Source organism: Stigmatopora argus, chromosome 8 (genome assembly GCF_051989625.1).
Source record: "Stigmatopora argus isolate UIUO_Sarg chromosome 8, RoL_Sarg_1.0, whole genome shotgun sequence".
In the NCBI taxonomy this organism is placed as follows: domain Eukaryota; kingdom Metazoa; phylum Chordata; class Actinopteri; order Syngnathiformes; family Syngnathidae; genus Stigmatopora; species Stigmatopora argus.
In genome coordinates this window covers 10,244,439-10,259,500 of record NC_135394.1, presented here as the reverse complement: position 1 = coordinate 10,259,500, position 15,062 = coordinate 10,244,439, and the positions used below count along the sequence as shown (strand labels likewise).

At 38.6% G+C, this 15,062-nt stretch overlaps 2 protein-coding genes and 1 long non-coding RNA gene across 3 annotated transcripts in view; 1 reads left to right on the top strand and 2 right to left on the bottom strand.

The window, feature by feature from the left end:
- Window positions 1-2,677, bottom strand: part of faf1 (Fas (TNFRSF6) associated factor 1) — a 47,841-nt gene extending 45,164 nt beyond the window's left edge. The window contains exons 1-3 of the mRNA XM_077607950.1: window positions 2,374-2,677; window positions 1,503-1,571; window positions 31-77 (exon numbers count right to left, since the gene is read on the bottom strand). Of these exons, the coding sequence (XP_077464076.1) occupies window positions 31-77; window positions 1,503-1,571; window positions 2,374-2,433 (176 nt within the window). The 5' untranslated portion in view covers window positions 2,434-2,677. The remainder of the gene's footprint in view (window positions 1-30; window positions 78-1,502; window positions 1,572-2,373) is intronic.
- A 902-nt stretch (window positions 2,678-3,579) lies between these two features.
- cdkn2c (cyclin-dependent kinase inhibitor 2C (p18, inhibits CDK4)) lies at window positions 3,580-7,975 on the top strand. Its single transcript, XM_077607075.1, has 3 exons — window positions 3,580-3,855; window positions 5,322-5,489; window positions 6,887-7,975. The coding sequence occupies exons 1-3, from the start codon at window positions 3,745-3,747 to the stop codon at window positions 7,259-7,261; spliced, it is 654 nt and encodes a 217-aa protein (XP_077463201.1). The 5' UTR covers window positions 3,580-3,744; the 3' UTR covers window positions 7,262-7,975.
- On the bottom strand, window positions 7,117-11,096 carry LOC144078754 (uncharacterized). The gene is made up of 3 exons (XR_013301302.1): window positions 10,589-11,096; window positions 9,216-9,373; window positions 7,117-8,216 (listed from the first exon to the last, which is right to left on the bottom strand). It is a non-coding gene; the product is annotated as an uncharacterized LOC144078754 (long non-coding RNA).
- Window positions 11,097-15,062: the final 3,966 nt, after the last annotated feature.

Here is a 15,062-nt window from a genome sequence, read left to right as displayed (position 1 = left end):
GAAATGACTGTGTGAAATATGTCTTCTTACCTTTGCAAGATGCCATTCTCCTGTGGTATCACTCCATTGATGGCTGCCTGTTTAAAAAAAACAGACAAAGGCATGACTAAAATGTGAACAAGCGTCATTAAATCCTCTATTATCCTAGAGCAAAATCAAGTGCATCAGCACTGGAGTGTAGAATTTTGTGTAACACCAACCTGTCTCCTTGTGGTCATGAATAACGACAAATTTAGCTAGCTTAAAAAGATGAACAAATGAATAGATTGGACCAAAACACTCTCTGCTAAAAAAGGCAAACTACCACCATCAGTGACAGCCTAGGAGTTAATAAATTTGGAATTTGCGATTGAACCTATAACCGTCCTATATTTAGATGACTCGGCCAAATGTTTAGGATGAATGAATGGCTTTCCTTTAACCGTCTGATTTTGAGTTTTAGGGGGTAGGAGACGTCAGGCTGTGTTGGCTTATAAAAACTTCTTTCAAAATTCCTTGTGATAAAAAAACTAAACAGAATTCCATCCATAAAGGCACACAAAGGCACACACTTCTTTTGTCAAGTGTTTACAAAAAAGTGCAAGTCATGACATTCACCGGGGCTTGCGCTGTCACTATGCTGCTCACTTTCAACTCCTGCCAACATTGGGACAAATATACACACAGGGCTTCCAAAATGGTTTCCCCGCAAAGGCTGCTTTTTATTACCTACACCAAGGTCATGTTAAAGTCATGAGTATTGTGCGAAGTCAGCAAATATAGTTTCCACCTGAAGCACAGGTGTCAGACTCAGGCCAGATTCCAAAGTATGTGCAACAAGTTCATGTTTCTTGCTTTAAAAAAAATAATTAAATAAAAAGCAAGATTTCAGACTGTTGTCATTTTTAAAAAAAAAGAAAAAAGGAATGTGGCAAGTATTTTTTGGTTACTAATCCACATTTAAAATATACTCTGATTATTTATTGGACAATGTTGTACTGGCTTCTAATTTCAAAATTTATCCCCGAAACCCTGACACTGCACTAAAAAAAAATTCTACTAATGCCTGTGCAACCTTTAATTTTGCTCCAGAACTGCTTTAATCAGTGGTCTTATAGAAATAAGAAGAATTATAAATATATACTTGGGGAGTACATCTATGACATTCTAAAATTTCAGGTTAGGGGCTACATAGTTCCCTCGTACATAATGGCCCGTTGAGGCAAACCACGGCGATGATGTATCTCCTGAAAAATATGAGTTTGACACAACTAAAATGTTAACTAACATTCAGTTTGATTTACATTTTCTTTATCAGTAGCAAAATCCCTTAGTCACATTTTTATTCAGCCTTGATAGTGAGTTGTGCCAAACTTGGAATTGCAGTTTATTTTAAAACACCTCATATCATCCACCAAAATATATAATAAACATACTATAATGAGTTATTACCAATCATAGGTGACTCTCTAGTGTTGTGATGGAGAACTGTGAAACATCAAGCGTAGAGATAAAGGACTTACCACTAAATCCCAGTTATTAAGCTCTAACAAGGTGATTGCCTCTGCAATGTTGTCGATTCCAGTGCAAGCCTGTGTGCATATTAAAACAAATTACAGCCAGTGTCAATGTGCATTGGTCAAAATAAACATTTCTTCAAATCAGACATTGATTGCATAAATAATGCATAATATATTATTATGATGTATAAATGCTCAATCCATTCGAACTGTGAGGGCTGGCAGAGAATGATCATCAACAACACTCACTTTTTAAATGGATTGGACTTTTATCACCGACAATAGCAATGAATTTTCTGTCTAAACATTACAATTTGGGGGAGGGGGGGTTGTGTTTCTGCCTATTTCACGTAGATTATGGGAATGTGTTATTCTTCAATTTGTACAACCACACTTTCCAAATACAAACTCGAGAGTCACTGTCCAATATCGATCATTATACTTGCATAGGGGCGGTGTATTGCGTAGTTAAAAAGCGTCACAAACTCCTCGACTAGCTGTCCTTTAAAGTGAATTATGAGCTTTGCTGTAAAAAGATCTTCATCTTGAGTATAGTGTGTGTGTGTGACGGGGCTAACTAAACATGTCAACAGTGAACAACTATGAAGAGCACCGTAACTCCATTTTCAGTCCAAGAGGAGTATGTCTAACACGTAAAAAAGACTAAATAAAAACCATCTGTCCCAAGTGTTTGATTTGGCTTGAGCCAGCAAGATCTCCGTGCTAGTAACAGCCTTCAGTTAGCAAGCTGTCAGTTGGTTAGCTGGATTGGTTAGCCGCAGAAAGCCGGGGCAAACGGCACCGGGAGTGCCGTCTCGGATTCCGATCGGGTCAACGGCACCCCACAGCACGCGTCATTTTGGGGTAAACAGACCTGAAAGTCGGCCAGAATCATCTCCCGGTCCAGGTTGCTGTCGCCGCTGTCGGAGGCCATGGCGATGACTGGCTAAAAGCAGCGCTTCTTCCGCGGGCTCTCGTCGCTTCCCCGCAGCACAGGAGGAGACCGATTGGGGGGGAAATACGCGACCGAGACGTGATGAGCCTTTTGAAGCGGATCGAAAGGAGAATATTAAGTGGAACTGGAATGGGACCGCTTCAGGCAATCATTCTACAAAGTAACAGAGGTTCAACGCTTTACGGCAGCTGACGTAAAGCGGTGACAAATGCTGCAACATAGCCGGAACGCAGTGAAACACTCACGCAACCCCGGTTTTCGTGTCCAAAGAATTTCGCGTATTTTTTTAAATGTGATATTAGTAGCGAGGGCCAACCACTGCTGCAATGGAGTCTATTCCCAGTCGATGGCTGTGGGATTAGGAATGTGAATGGTTGTCTGTCTATATGCCTGCCCTACGACTGACCGGCGACCAGTCGAGGGTGCAGTGCTTCTCTTGCTTGAAGTCAACTGCGATAGGCTCCAGCACCCCGTGACCCTGTCAAAGGTGTTGGAAAAAATGAATGATTATTAGTTGCTACTTTTAAAAATAATTTAAGTAGTTATTCATCCATTCATTCATTCCCCCCAGGGTTGCTGGAGGCTATCCCAGCCAACTTTGGGTTTTAGGCGTGGGGCACCCTTAATTGCTTGCCGTAAATATACAGACATAATGGAACCGAGTGGGTAGCGTGTCGGTCTCACAGTTCTGGGGCCGAGTGTTCAATCCCAGGTCGTTCCTCACTGTGTAGAGTTTTCCCCAGGCTTATGTGTGGGTTTTCTCTGGGTGCTCCGGTTTCCTTCCACATCCTAAAAACATACACAGTAGGCTGATTGGACACTCTAAATTGCCCGTACCGTGAATGGTTGTTTGTCTCCTTGTGCCCAGTGATTGGCTGCAAACCGATTCAGGGTGTCCCATGACTGGTGCCCGTAGTTGGCTAGAATAGGCTCCAGCACCCCCTGCGACCCTTGTGAGGATAATATATAAGGAAAAATGCATGGGAGAAATAAAACTACAAGGTGAACAAGGATTGCAGTACCGACCAAAGCCAACAGAGGGCAGACTGCAGAAAAGTATCTTTATGATTTTTCTGGTTGTCGATATTGTTTGAAAAAATCAAACGGAAGTCTCCTGAGTTTTGCCTGGGTGCCTGAATTGCGCTTTGTCTCTTTTAGAGGAAGCAAGCGTTTCCTCGTCCAAATCATCCAATCGTGATGTGTCTTTTAAAATTTTGAGACGCAAATACTGGGAGGGAAACATGCCCTAGAGTGCGTTACACATTCTCATTTGTATACTCGCAGCAGAAAATGAACCAATCCCTTCAACATACACATTTGGGGCAATCGACCGTCGAATCAAGCTTGACTTTTCTTTGTCTTATTCGGCATGGCTATTTTGAAAATGAGCGCCTAAGGACCGTAAGTGACATCACATTTTTTTCTTTTTGAATCCAATTATTTTCTGTTCTGCTCTGTGAAGCTTCCCTTTTCATAAACCGAAAGACCACCACCACCACTATTCCTTTTTTGTCTTCTTTTCTGTGTAGTGTGTCGTTTTACCGGAAAAGGAAAATCTTAGAATTGAAATAATGCTTGATATATTAAAGTCATCTAAATCGTGAAGTGGTGATATTCACAAATGGCGATTATATTATTTCTTATTGTCATATTTCTTCCCCTGGAGCATAAAAAAATATATTACACCGGCAATAAATTTGAAAATAAAAACTGTCCTATTACATATTTACGCTGATTATATCTGCGTTAAGCCAGTTTTTTCTCGCACGTCAAGTTATTCCACTGCTAAATAGTTTTAAATGAGCATCATAATCTTGTTTATTTCATATTTCAGTCTATACTAGTATTTTTTTCCTAAATATATGAAATAAGTCCGTACTGTATATATTTTTAAAGAAAAAAACGATAAAAACAAAGTTTTTAATTCTACACGAAAAAAAATAAACAAAGAGAACTAACTCAACAAAAAATGTTTGCACCAGTGTAATTAGAAGTAGTAGTAATGACATTATTATCCATTTTTACCTACCTTATTAAATTAGTATTTGCAAACCAAGAAATTATTGAAGGTAGTTGAAATATGAAATTCTAATGTTGAACAAAATTTAGTATAATCCATTTGTGCAAGGAGTTCTGGTAGCAATCATTCGCTGCAGGCCCTTCCCAGTTCAAATAAATTGAACGTCAATCGGCGTCAATGACAGGCAGGGAGTTAAATAAATGTGTGGGATTTGGGGCTTATGTCATCCAAAAATAAAACATCATTATCAATACTGATTTCCAGACCCTTATGGTCTTCGCCCATACACAGAGATATCACAAGAACATACTCACCATAAGAGGAAAAAGGGGATGCAAAGACATAAAAATAATATTTACAATAAAGGAAACACAGTAAGAATAGAAATTGTTACACGTTACCGTATGAGTAAAGTCAAATTTAACAGGAAGTAAGGTGTCCCCATCTAACAGTGCAAAGAGAAACATAGGGCTACTAGCATGGCTATTGCACATATTTATGATGGATATGCATCTATTTTGGAAGATATTTATACTGCATGGATATATTCCACATATTTGCAGTGTTAATTAAATGTGATTTAAGTTCAGTGATTCAAGTACAGTGTACATAGAAGAGGGGGATGGCTGTGAGGATGGAAGAAGCTAAATGACTCTGCATTTTTCAGCCATTTTAATAAAGCAGGTTGGGATGCGTCATGAGGGTTAACTTCCGGGTGGGCATCCTATTTTATTAGTCACGGCGAGTCCAGGCTGTTCAACTGACATAATAGGCTAATGCAACCCTGACATGATTGTGGGAGGAGACACTGTCTCACTCTGTTTGCACCACCCTGGAAATGACATAGAAACAGCCATCTTCATCTTGGACCTCATGCACAATGGCTGGAGTTGTGGCATTAGCTGATCAACTGTGCACTGCCTCTGCCAATGGAAATTTACCCACGGTTTTATTCCTGCTGCAAAATGGAGCTGATGTCAATGTGAGGAATGTTCACCATAGGACTCCATTGCAGGTTGGATCTGCTCTTTTTCACCTTTCATCTTTTGAAATAGGTTAATTTAGTTGAACGTGTGCTCTTGGTTTTTCCTTACATTCTTGTTGTTAAGATTTTTATTTTTTCATCATGAAATAACCCAAAAAAGGAGGGGTCATGTGTAAGAAGGCAACAGGAAAAAGTCAAATTTGCTTATAATAAAGCATGAAAATGCTACACCGTTACTTTCACAGGGGATAGCAAGTGTGATATTTTCTATTAAATTGTTTCAAGTGAATACATTAACATAAAAAAGTGTCAAGTTGTCATATTTTCGAAATCTTATTCATTAATTTCCTGATATTTACCCTGACCTGTATAGTACTTACAGGCTATTACTAAAGATAACCTACATACAGTTGAGCATTGTTTTTCATTATAATTTGTATCGATATATCAGGCTGAAGGTTGCTGGTCAAAAGTATAAATATTAAGAAAACAAGCCAATGAAGCAAAATAGAAGGTAGCACGTAAAATGGCTGCTAACAGTGTTGCATCATATGGGCCTCGACAGTGCCTCGTGCTTGGATTTCTATATTTAACCTTTAAGCGACCAAGTGGATTCATGTATGACCATATTAATATATTTTTGTTCACCATTTATGCCATTTCAATCAGGAAAAAAGTTTCCTACCGTTGACTTTCTTTACTCAATTCTTGTACATTTGCTCATTTTCAAAGTGTGTGTGGCAAACATAATTCAAAAGTGCTGATATTTCAGTAGTAGAATAATTTGCCAACCTTGATTATTCTGATTACCATATGCAAATGAACAGCTCTATTTTGACACTTACATGTCAGAAATGTCAAAAATTTTGTTACTATAGCTAAAGACTATGTTATTACACATTTACAAAAAAAGATTTAGATTTACTTGTACTACCACGTTGTGCCACATATTTTATGCAAAGAAACATAAGGTTTTTTTTCTTAATTTTTGATGCAAAATGAAACAAAATGCAAATTATTACATGTAAGTTTTTTTAAAATAGATGCACTATTGTTCCATGCGTGTTTTGTATTTCTTTTTTAAACAAAAACAAAACAATTCCATACTTTATAATTAAGATAATAGAAGATATTGAGAATAGAGATAAAGATATGAAAATAAGTATGCATGTAGAAAAAGTTCTCTATAGAGTCAATGTGGACAACAAATGACCCCAATTTGTCGTTTTAGTCCCTGAAATGATCATTTGAAAAATAACATTTCGCCGATTTCGCGCATTAAAAAATACATTTTGATGAACAGATGACAGGCTATCGAAATTCCGGAAAACTACGAATATACGACAACATGTCCTCCTAAAACATTGAATAAATGTTTGCTTAGCGTTTATGCATTTTTGCTTTTTTTTGGTCCCACCTTTGCTCAGGTGGTCATGTTAGGCAAGCCGACGGTCGTCGAGGCCCTTCTGGCGGCCGGAGCTGACCCCAACCTCGGCGACAGGGTCCTCGGCTTGACGGTCACCCACGACTCGGCCCGCGAAGGCTTCGACGACACCCTGCGAGTCTTGCTGGCCCACGGGGCGGACGCCAACGTCGTGGACGAACGCGGGGACCTTCCCTTGCACTCGGCCGCCAAAAGCGGCAGGGTCCAGGCGGTGCGGGTCCTGCTCCCGGCCACGGCCGACCCCCGGCAAGTGAACCGGGATAACGAGAGCGCCGAGGAGTCGGCGGTCCTCCGTGGGTGGCACCAGACGGCCGCCGTCATCCGTGATCATGTTGCACTGCCGTCAATGGAGCATTAATGTTACTCGGTTCGACACAAATTAGTGATCAGGGTAGTTTAACCCTTTATATATGGAAAAGTGAATTAGATAAAAAAAATGGGAGTGCTGATTTTCCTTGCCATTGATGGAAATAGATGTCCAATTCATTTTGACTGGTTGCTGTCAGCCTCTTGCAGCCAAAATGGATTGGACAACTAGAACCGTCAAAGGCAGACAAATAGATGAGGTCTGGCATATTTCTTAATTGTGTACTTATACTATTAACCCCCATGACATGATGAATATACAACTAAGCGTCCAACAAAAACAGAAAGATTAGATGGAAAACACACTGTTGATTTCATAAAATAAGAAAAATCTCCATGATTTAACAAAATATTCTATAACCATCTCTGAAAATGTGCACTTTGACTATACAGAAATAATATAATTATTATTATGAGTTTGTGATTGTATTCATTCAACCTCTTATTTTTATTTAGTTTTCAATAACTATTTGAAAATTATTGTGATTATGATTGTATGAACAAACATCAAAATATAGAATACAGAACGTAAATATGTATTTTGTACTCAATCATATCTATTCAAATTTTAGAATAACAATAAGTCCATAACTATGATTTGCAGAGTTTATAAACACTGAAGTTTAGACATTTATTGCTGTTAAAGGCAAAAAAAAATCAATTTTATCTTTAAATAAACCAGAAAATAAAAATGTCAAACTTACTCAAACAATGCTGGGTGGATTGAATAATTTTGCACACAACTGTAATTTGCTTGATAATTCCAGTTTTTCAAAATATTGAATCCCTGGACTAAATAGAGTTCTTGCCATGGGACTGGAAAACCTGTTTCTTCTGTGTCCCAAAATAACACCAAAGGCAATTTGTGGTTTTTGGCAGGCTCTCTTATGAGGAGCTTTGGACACAGTCAGAGCCATGAAGAATTGTGTCGTGGTCAAGACCAGGATCTGAGGAGAAGCCAAAGACAGGAACTAAGTCAAGACAGAAACCTAAAATGGGAACTGACATAACCACCATCAAGACTGATTACATATTGACGACAGTGTTAAAAAAAAGACGGCAATACATTCTTTATACCAGGGGAAGGGAACCTATGGCTCGGGAGCCATATGTGGCTCTTCTGATGGGTGCATGTGGCTCTTTGCTAACCTGTGAGGTAAAATATGTAGTTAAACTGCTGGTGACAGAGCCGAGTCCCGAATGCACAAAAAGGAGCGTCACGTCGGCACTATGGCGCTCACACTTCCTCTAACATCAATCAATCATCATCATTTTTTTCATTAGACTTTGCTGCATGCATATTTTCATTGATTAGCAACTGGGTAACAGTGTTGTCAAAATAATTCATTTATAGTACTTTAAAAGTGGTAAAATTACCTCCCAAAAAAATCACATCTTATTTTCACATTTTTACTCTTAAATTTTGAGTATGGCTCTCAAGGAATACAATTTGAAAATAGGGACCGTTTATGGCTCTCTGTGTCAAAAAGGTTCCCGACCCCTGCTTTATACCATGTTTTTCAGTTGGCGGCCTGGTGTATTGAGCGGTTAGCACGTCGGTCTCATTGCTCTGGGGTCCTGGGTTCGAATCCAGGTCGGTCCACCTGTGTGGAGTTTGCATGTTCTTCCCGGGCCTGTGTGGGTTTTCTCCGAGTACCCCGGTTACCTCCCACATTCCAAAAAAACCTGCATGGTGAGCTGATTGGACACTCTGAATTACCCCTAGGTATGAGTGTGAGTGTGAATGGTTGTCCGATCCTCGTGCACTGCGATTGTCTGGCCACCGATTCAGGGTGTCCCCCGCCTCTGGCGTGAAGTCAGCTGGGATGGGCTCCAGCACCCCGCGACCCTTGTGAGGATAAAGCAGCTCAGAGAATGATTGTTTTTCAGTTGTAAAAAAAAGTACTCAATCAATAGACATGATACAAGAGGTGCAGTATACTTACAGTGGGAAGACAAAGTGCTGAGTGGACTGGTGAAGTCACACTGGTGGAATGTCTGGGACAGGGACACGCCTATTCCTCCACCAGACATACAGGAGGTCAGACACAGGGGGATTACTTGGGCATTGTGCCACGGGAGTAAGGCCTGGGGTGGCTGGCACCTGGGATAAGATAAGAACAAGGGATTCAGTCCAGACACCAAAGTAGAGCGAGACACAAGCTCGGGCAGGAATACCCACAACATTCAAAAGGTTGAGGGGAAAAACCCTGTGGAGGTGGGAACAATGCAAAGCATTCTTCTGAGAGCGTTGGAAAGCATGCAGGTAAAGAATTTCAATATTATTGCCAACCCACACACAGTCATATTTGGGTATTAACAATGAGCCTAGTATGTGAAATGTGTCATTTCTCTCTTTGTGAAACAGTCACCGCAAAGTCAATCATTCATTTTTTTGCTTTTAAATTCTTGGGTGTGCTTGTTCAATTCATTTTCACATTCATACTCATTTGAAATAGACCTCGTATTAGAATCGTGATTTCATTTGTAATATTGGAACACTTTTAGTTGCATTGACTGGCGTACAATTACGTGGCTCTTTTCATCCCTTAGTGTGTGGGTGCGACACATGGTAACACTGACAGTTGGAATAGCAGATTATTTTGAAAATGTTTATGGTTAAAAACATTAATAATCAACGTCAAGACATTTTTTTTCTATGATTTTGACTACTTTTGGCCAGGCTCCTTCGCTATGCCCGCAAGAATCAAATGTATTCAGTGTTTGTGACACCATTCCACTAAGAATACTTTCAAAAGAAATCATTTTAACAGCATGGGTTGATTTCTAGACTTGACTTTATCAATGTGACGGAAAAAGCACGATAACTAACACAAGTTGGCATTTCACATTTAAAAAAATAAGTTCCGTTTGGAAGAGACGGCCGTTCATTTCAAAAATAAAAGTCTCGGCGTATTTCAGAATAAAATTATTATCCATATATTTCTAACATTACAACTTATTTTCAGTAAATAATGATGGAAATGTAGTATTTCGTGGTGCCGCTGTAAAATATTCATAAACGATAAAAATACATATTAATACACACATAAATATACATGTAGATATATAAGATCAAGGTCGAAAAATTGAAAATGAGAGCGTGAAGTTAGTAGTATACAGTAGGGCATTTTTTCCCCAAAATAATTCACGTAAACATAATGCTGTTAACACATTACGTGAATCGTAAAGCGCGTTTAATTGTAACGTGCAATTATTTGGCGAAAAAATAATGACGTTTTTTTGAAATATTGGTCGTATCGTATTGACTTTATAGTTTCTAGGTCCACGTCAAAATAGGTTACAAGTTAGAACTTACCCACGCGTGTTTTCTAGTCCGTATTTTCTTCGCAATGCAACTTTTAGTTTAAGATCAATCAAGAAACACAAGAAAGTGACCTATAATATTTGGTGTAATATTTTCTTTTACGTTTATTCATTGTTAAACGAGTTCGAATATTGTGTGCTTGGCGGAGGCCGAAAATGACAAAGGGGGCGTGGCCATTACAAAGAGCTCACGTTAGGATTGTCTAAAAGAAAGTAACTTTAAAAAAGAAGATATTTCTTGTGTTATTTTAAACATTTCAATTGAAAATTAAACACTAGATACAAAAAAATAACGATACAAAGTTTTTTTTTAAAAAAAGAATAAGAATATTTAATGTTTTTCTCGAAAATACACAAAAAAATACAATTAAGAATAAAGAGAATATTTACGATATTAGCTGCCAGACAATATTTACTGTTGTTCCCCTTTAATGAAAAAGTTTAAACATGAAATAAGAACATAGTATTTATTATGAAATGAGTGCCCTGCAAAGGGGTAAATGAACTCACCCAGTTTTTCCAACTCCTCTTCACAGACTGGAAAACTTGAATGAAGATCCGGATCAGCAATTCCCTTCTGCTTGTTGTGGATACATTCATACAACTGAAATATTTGCAATGTTAAATATGCAAAACAGGACAGGCTCCAGCACACCTGCGGCCCACAAAAAAGCTTTTACCTCCTCATTTACATAACATCATCATCCGGGTTTTCCCAAAAGGCAAAGAATAGTAATCTTACTCTAAGTAAACTTTTGAATTTTAAGTACGCAATAAAATATGGTACGTATTCCCTTCATTTAGCAAATAGACATTTTCGTAATCCTAAATGCATTGTTTCATTCTACAATTGGAGGACATTTTTTGTCCAACCTATCCGATTTGAAACAATTGGCCTGAAATAGAATAAAACATGCTGTTTCTGAGAAAATGCAAATGTTCTGAGACCAAATCTAAAGTAAAAATAAATGAGAAATCCTTGACAATATTTTTTTAGGATACTAAATAAGTCTTTGGTACGCTCTAAAGTGGCATTTTCTTTTCTCCTATCCCTGCTAATGACACAATTGGCCCCTAATAATGTGCTTTTCATTCATACAGTATCTCAGAAATACCACATGCAATGTTCCTTCTATTTTTTTGTTTGTCTGGGCAGAAAGACAACCTCCCTGAGCACAGTGAGTACCGACCGGTGTGAGCAACATCATCATTGCTCGCTATGGGCACACACCAGTATCACACCTGCCATAAGCAGGTGTATGTCTACTAGACATAAATGATTTAGTAATAATAAAATGTAATGATTAATATCTATGAATGGGCGGCCCGGCGGATGAGTGGTTCGCGCATAGGCCACAGCTAAAAAAAATATATATATATTTTTTTTAAAAATGAAATTTTATTTTGTGCGCTCCATATGATTTGCTGTGCGCAGAGAAGACGAGAGTAGTGCACAATTGCGCACGGACGCAGCTTAGATGGAACATTGACCACATGCAACGATTTTTCTTAAGGTTTTCCCTTCAAAGTAACACATTTGTAGTCCCTATTAAAACCATGAATATGGAGGTAAAAATTGTGAATCGGGGGGAGGCCTATACGCAAGAAATTGTAAAATTCAACAATTTTAAGGGTCGGCTTATACGTGGGGGCGGCTATATGCGATTAAATACAGTATGCGTTTTTCAGTCTTCCTCACCCCATAAAACATTTTCCTCTGAAAGTAATGACATGAGCACTGAGAATGTGTTCAGTTGCAGTGTCTATTTAGTAGTCGTTTGTATCACTCTGCATATTTCTGTATAGGCAAATATCTAACAAGGATCCCGACACAAACATACAACACACAACCCGTTCACATAACCATACAGAAATGGACAGTTTGGTTCTGAAAATAAAAGATAACAAACCACCTACAATTAAACCAAAGTGAGGCAACTTCATGTGCAGCTGTTTCATTGTCAGTGAATTTCCGGCCTAACCAGTCCGCGGCGATGAGTCATTTTGGGGAAATAAAAAAAGAGCAGCACAGCTCAAAATAATGAACTTTGCCTCCAAATTGTTGTAACGGCTCCAAATGTTCAAGATTTATTGGAAAGGTTGGCAGTTTGAGTGCAACCGTTACACGGTGTATACAGACAGTACTGTGCAAAAAGCTGTATGTTGCTTTAGCAATCCTTTCACTGTGGCATACAGTATGACTAGAATGTCCGTTACCATTGTGGAACCGCAAATATATGCGGGCCTTCACTTTTACAGTGGTGCCTTCAATTATAAGTTTAATTCATTCCATTACGATACTCCTATCTCAAAGCATCTTTTCCCATTTAAATCCCATTAAAAAGTAAAATAGAGATGCTATTTGGACTTTTCAATAACAATTAAAAAATAATCATCCCGATTTAATGATGATTAAACTTTCCTATTGATGGGCAGTATAGTAAATGTATACAAATAAAGAGACACTAGTATTGCCAGCAACCTGCTGAGATGCAATATTATCGGTTGTTTTTCACAGGGGACACAAACAAGCCGATGATTACGATTATTGTGCGTCTAAATGTTTGGCTTATGTTGAAATAAATATCCACAGTCACTGCCAGCGTTCCCAGTTGACTCCGATATTTGACTTCTATAGGTGTCAATAACAGTTGGATTTAAGAGTTAGCATTAATCCAGCAAAGGCATTTCTAAGGCAAAGTTGTTTTCAATACACTAAGTGTAATTATGGGTTTAGTTTGACCGTAAACTTGAAGGTGGCATTTCACTTTGTTCATAAAAAAAAAAAAGAATTCTACCAACTGCTGTGTATTGTTAAGTAAAGTTTACTGCTACCATACAGCACTCATCTCATTTTCCCTCGCAAGTCAAAGCAAAAATTAGTCTGATCCTATGAAACCATAAAGCCAAGTAAAACAACCAAGCTCACGTGCACAGTACTGTACTTCTATTTGCAAGTTCTCTTTTGCTTGCTATTCTCAACAGTGCTAGACAAGCTCCAGAATGAGACATGAATATTTTATACATTAAATTAATCCTAATCCAACACAAATATCAAACTGCCCTCCCTAAGTGTTTGTTGTGTTTTTGGTTAGTGGAGCCATCTTAAGGTGATCTTGTATTGCCACTAGGGCCCCCGTTACCCTAAAATGAATTTTTAATCTAATTTGCTACGATGTTTTAGGGATCACAAAACTGAGTGAGGGCACCAATAAACCGATGAATCCTCGCTGCTACCTTAACTTTGGACCAAATAAAAGCTCTGTTATGGTTGTGATCTGACATCTGTGTAAATTATAGTTTCAAATATATATTTTTTTAGTACATTTTAGTTATAGTTTTATTTCATATTGCAAGTTGAATTACTATTACAAGACAAGTTTTATTTTTACAGAACAAAATAAGCATTCTGTCATGATTTCATTGAGGGGTTCGTAAACCTAACGGGCTGCTAGGCCAGCCAGGCTGAAACTGTGCTACGCAAGAAAATAGAAAAAGAACACAGATTCCAAGCGCATTTTAAATGAGTCTGGTAAGATGTTTGAAAGGGCAAAGGTGGCATTTTATGTTCGGTAGTTGAATACACCTGTCCCAGCTCTCTGCCTTTGCACTGAATTGAAGTCTATTTTTATTTCCGACTGTATTGAGGGACGTTTGGTGTGACTGTACTTTAAGTATTTTTAATAAATGCTTACAATAACAGATAAGTTATCATTTAAATTTAACATTTTCATTTATGTATTTTTCTATGCATTGGGCTTCGAGTTTTCTGGATGGAATATTGTATTTGGTATCCCGCTAAAATGTTTTTGTTATCATAAGAGACAATTTCACTCCCAATTGCGAGGGCTGGCATGTAAGGATTCAAAAAGCGTTGGGGGGGGGGGGGGGGGCATATCTGATTCAGATACTTCAAGAACCGATGTAAGGTAGTGATGTGGATAATTCGACCAGCGAATTGGATCAACAATAGAGGCAAGTGTTGAAAGAACTGTCATTAACTGTGAACTGAAACAGATGCATCAGTTCTTTCTGAATAGGAGTGGCGAATCAACATTGGCTCTACCTTGATGCCTCCAAGGCGAAAACCTGTCGGAAAGGCAGTTTGGGCCCTTTGGATTAGGAGGCATCAGCTTGATTGACACGTAACATTTCCTTTTGCCACCTGGGGGGAAATCGAACAGAAGCCCTTTACAAAAACACAATCAAGTTGACATTTCTCGCCAAAGATCAAGACTGAGTGCTTCTGTCATAATCTAATCGCAAAACTGCAATGGGCGGCAGCTCGAGGCCGACGACTTCTTTTATCTGGTCTCAGCAAGGATCCTAGGCGGTCTGAGGAAAGACAGCACGGTGGGCAGATGGGCCATCTTGTGTGTCACCACAGTCCATGTCAAAATGACACTACTGCCCGAAAAGTTTGGGATATTGGTCTTGGAAATTTTAGGATGCACTGAAAAGGTGCC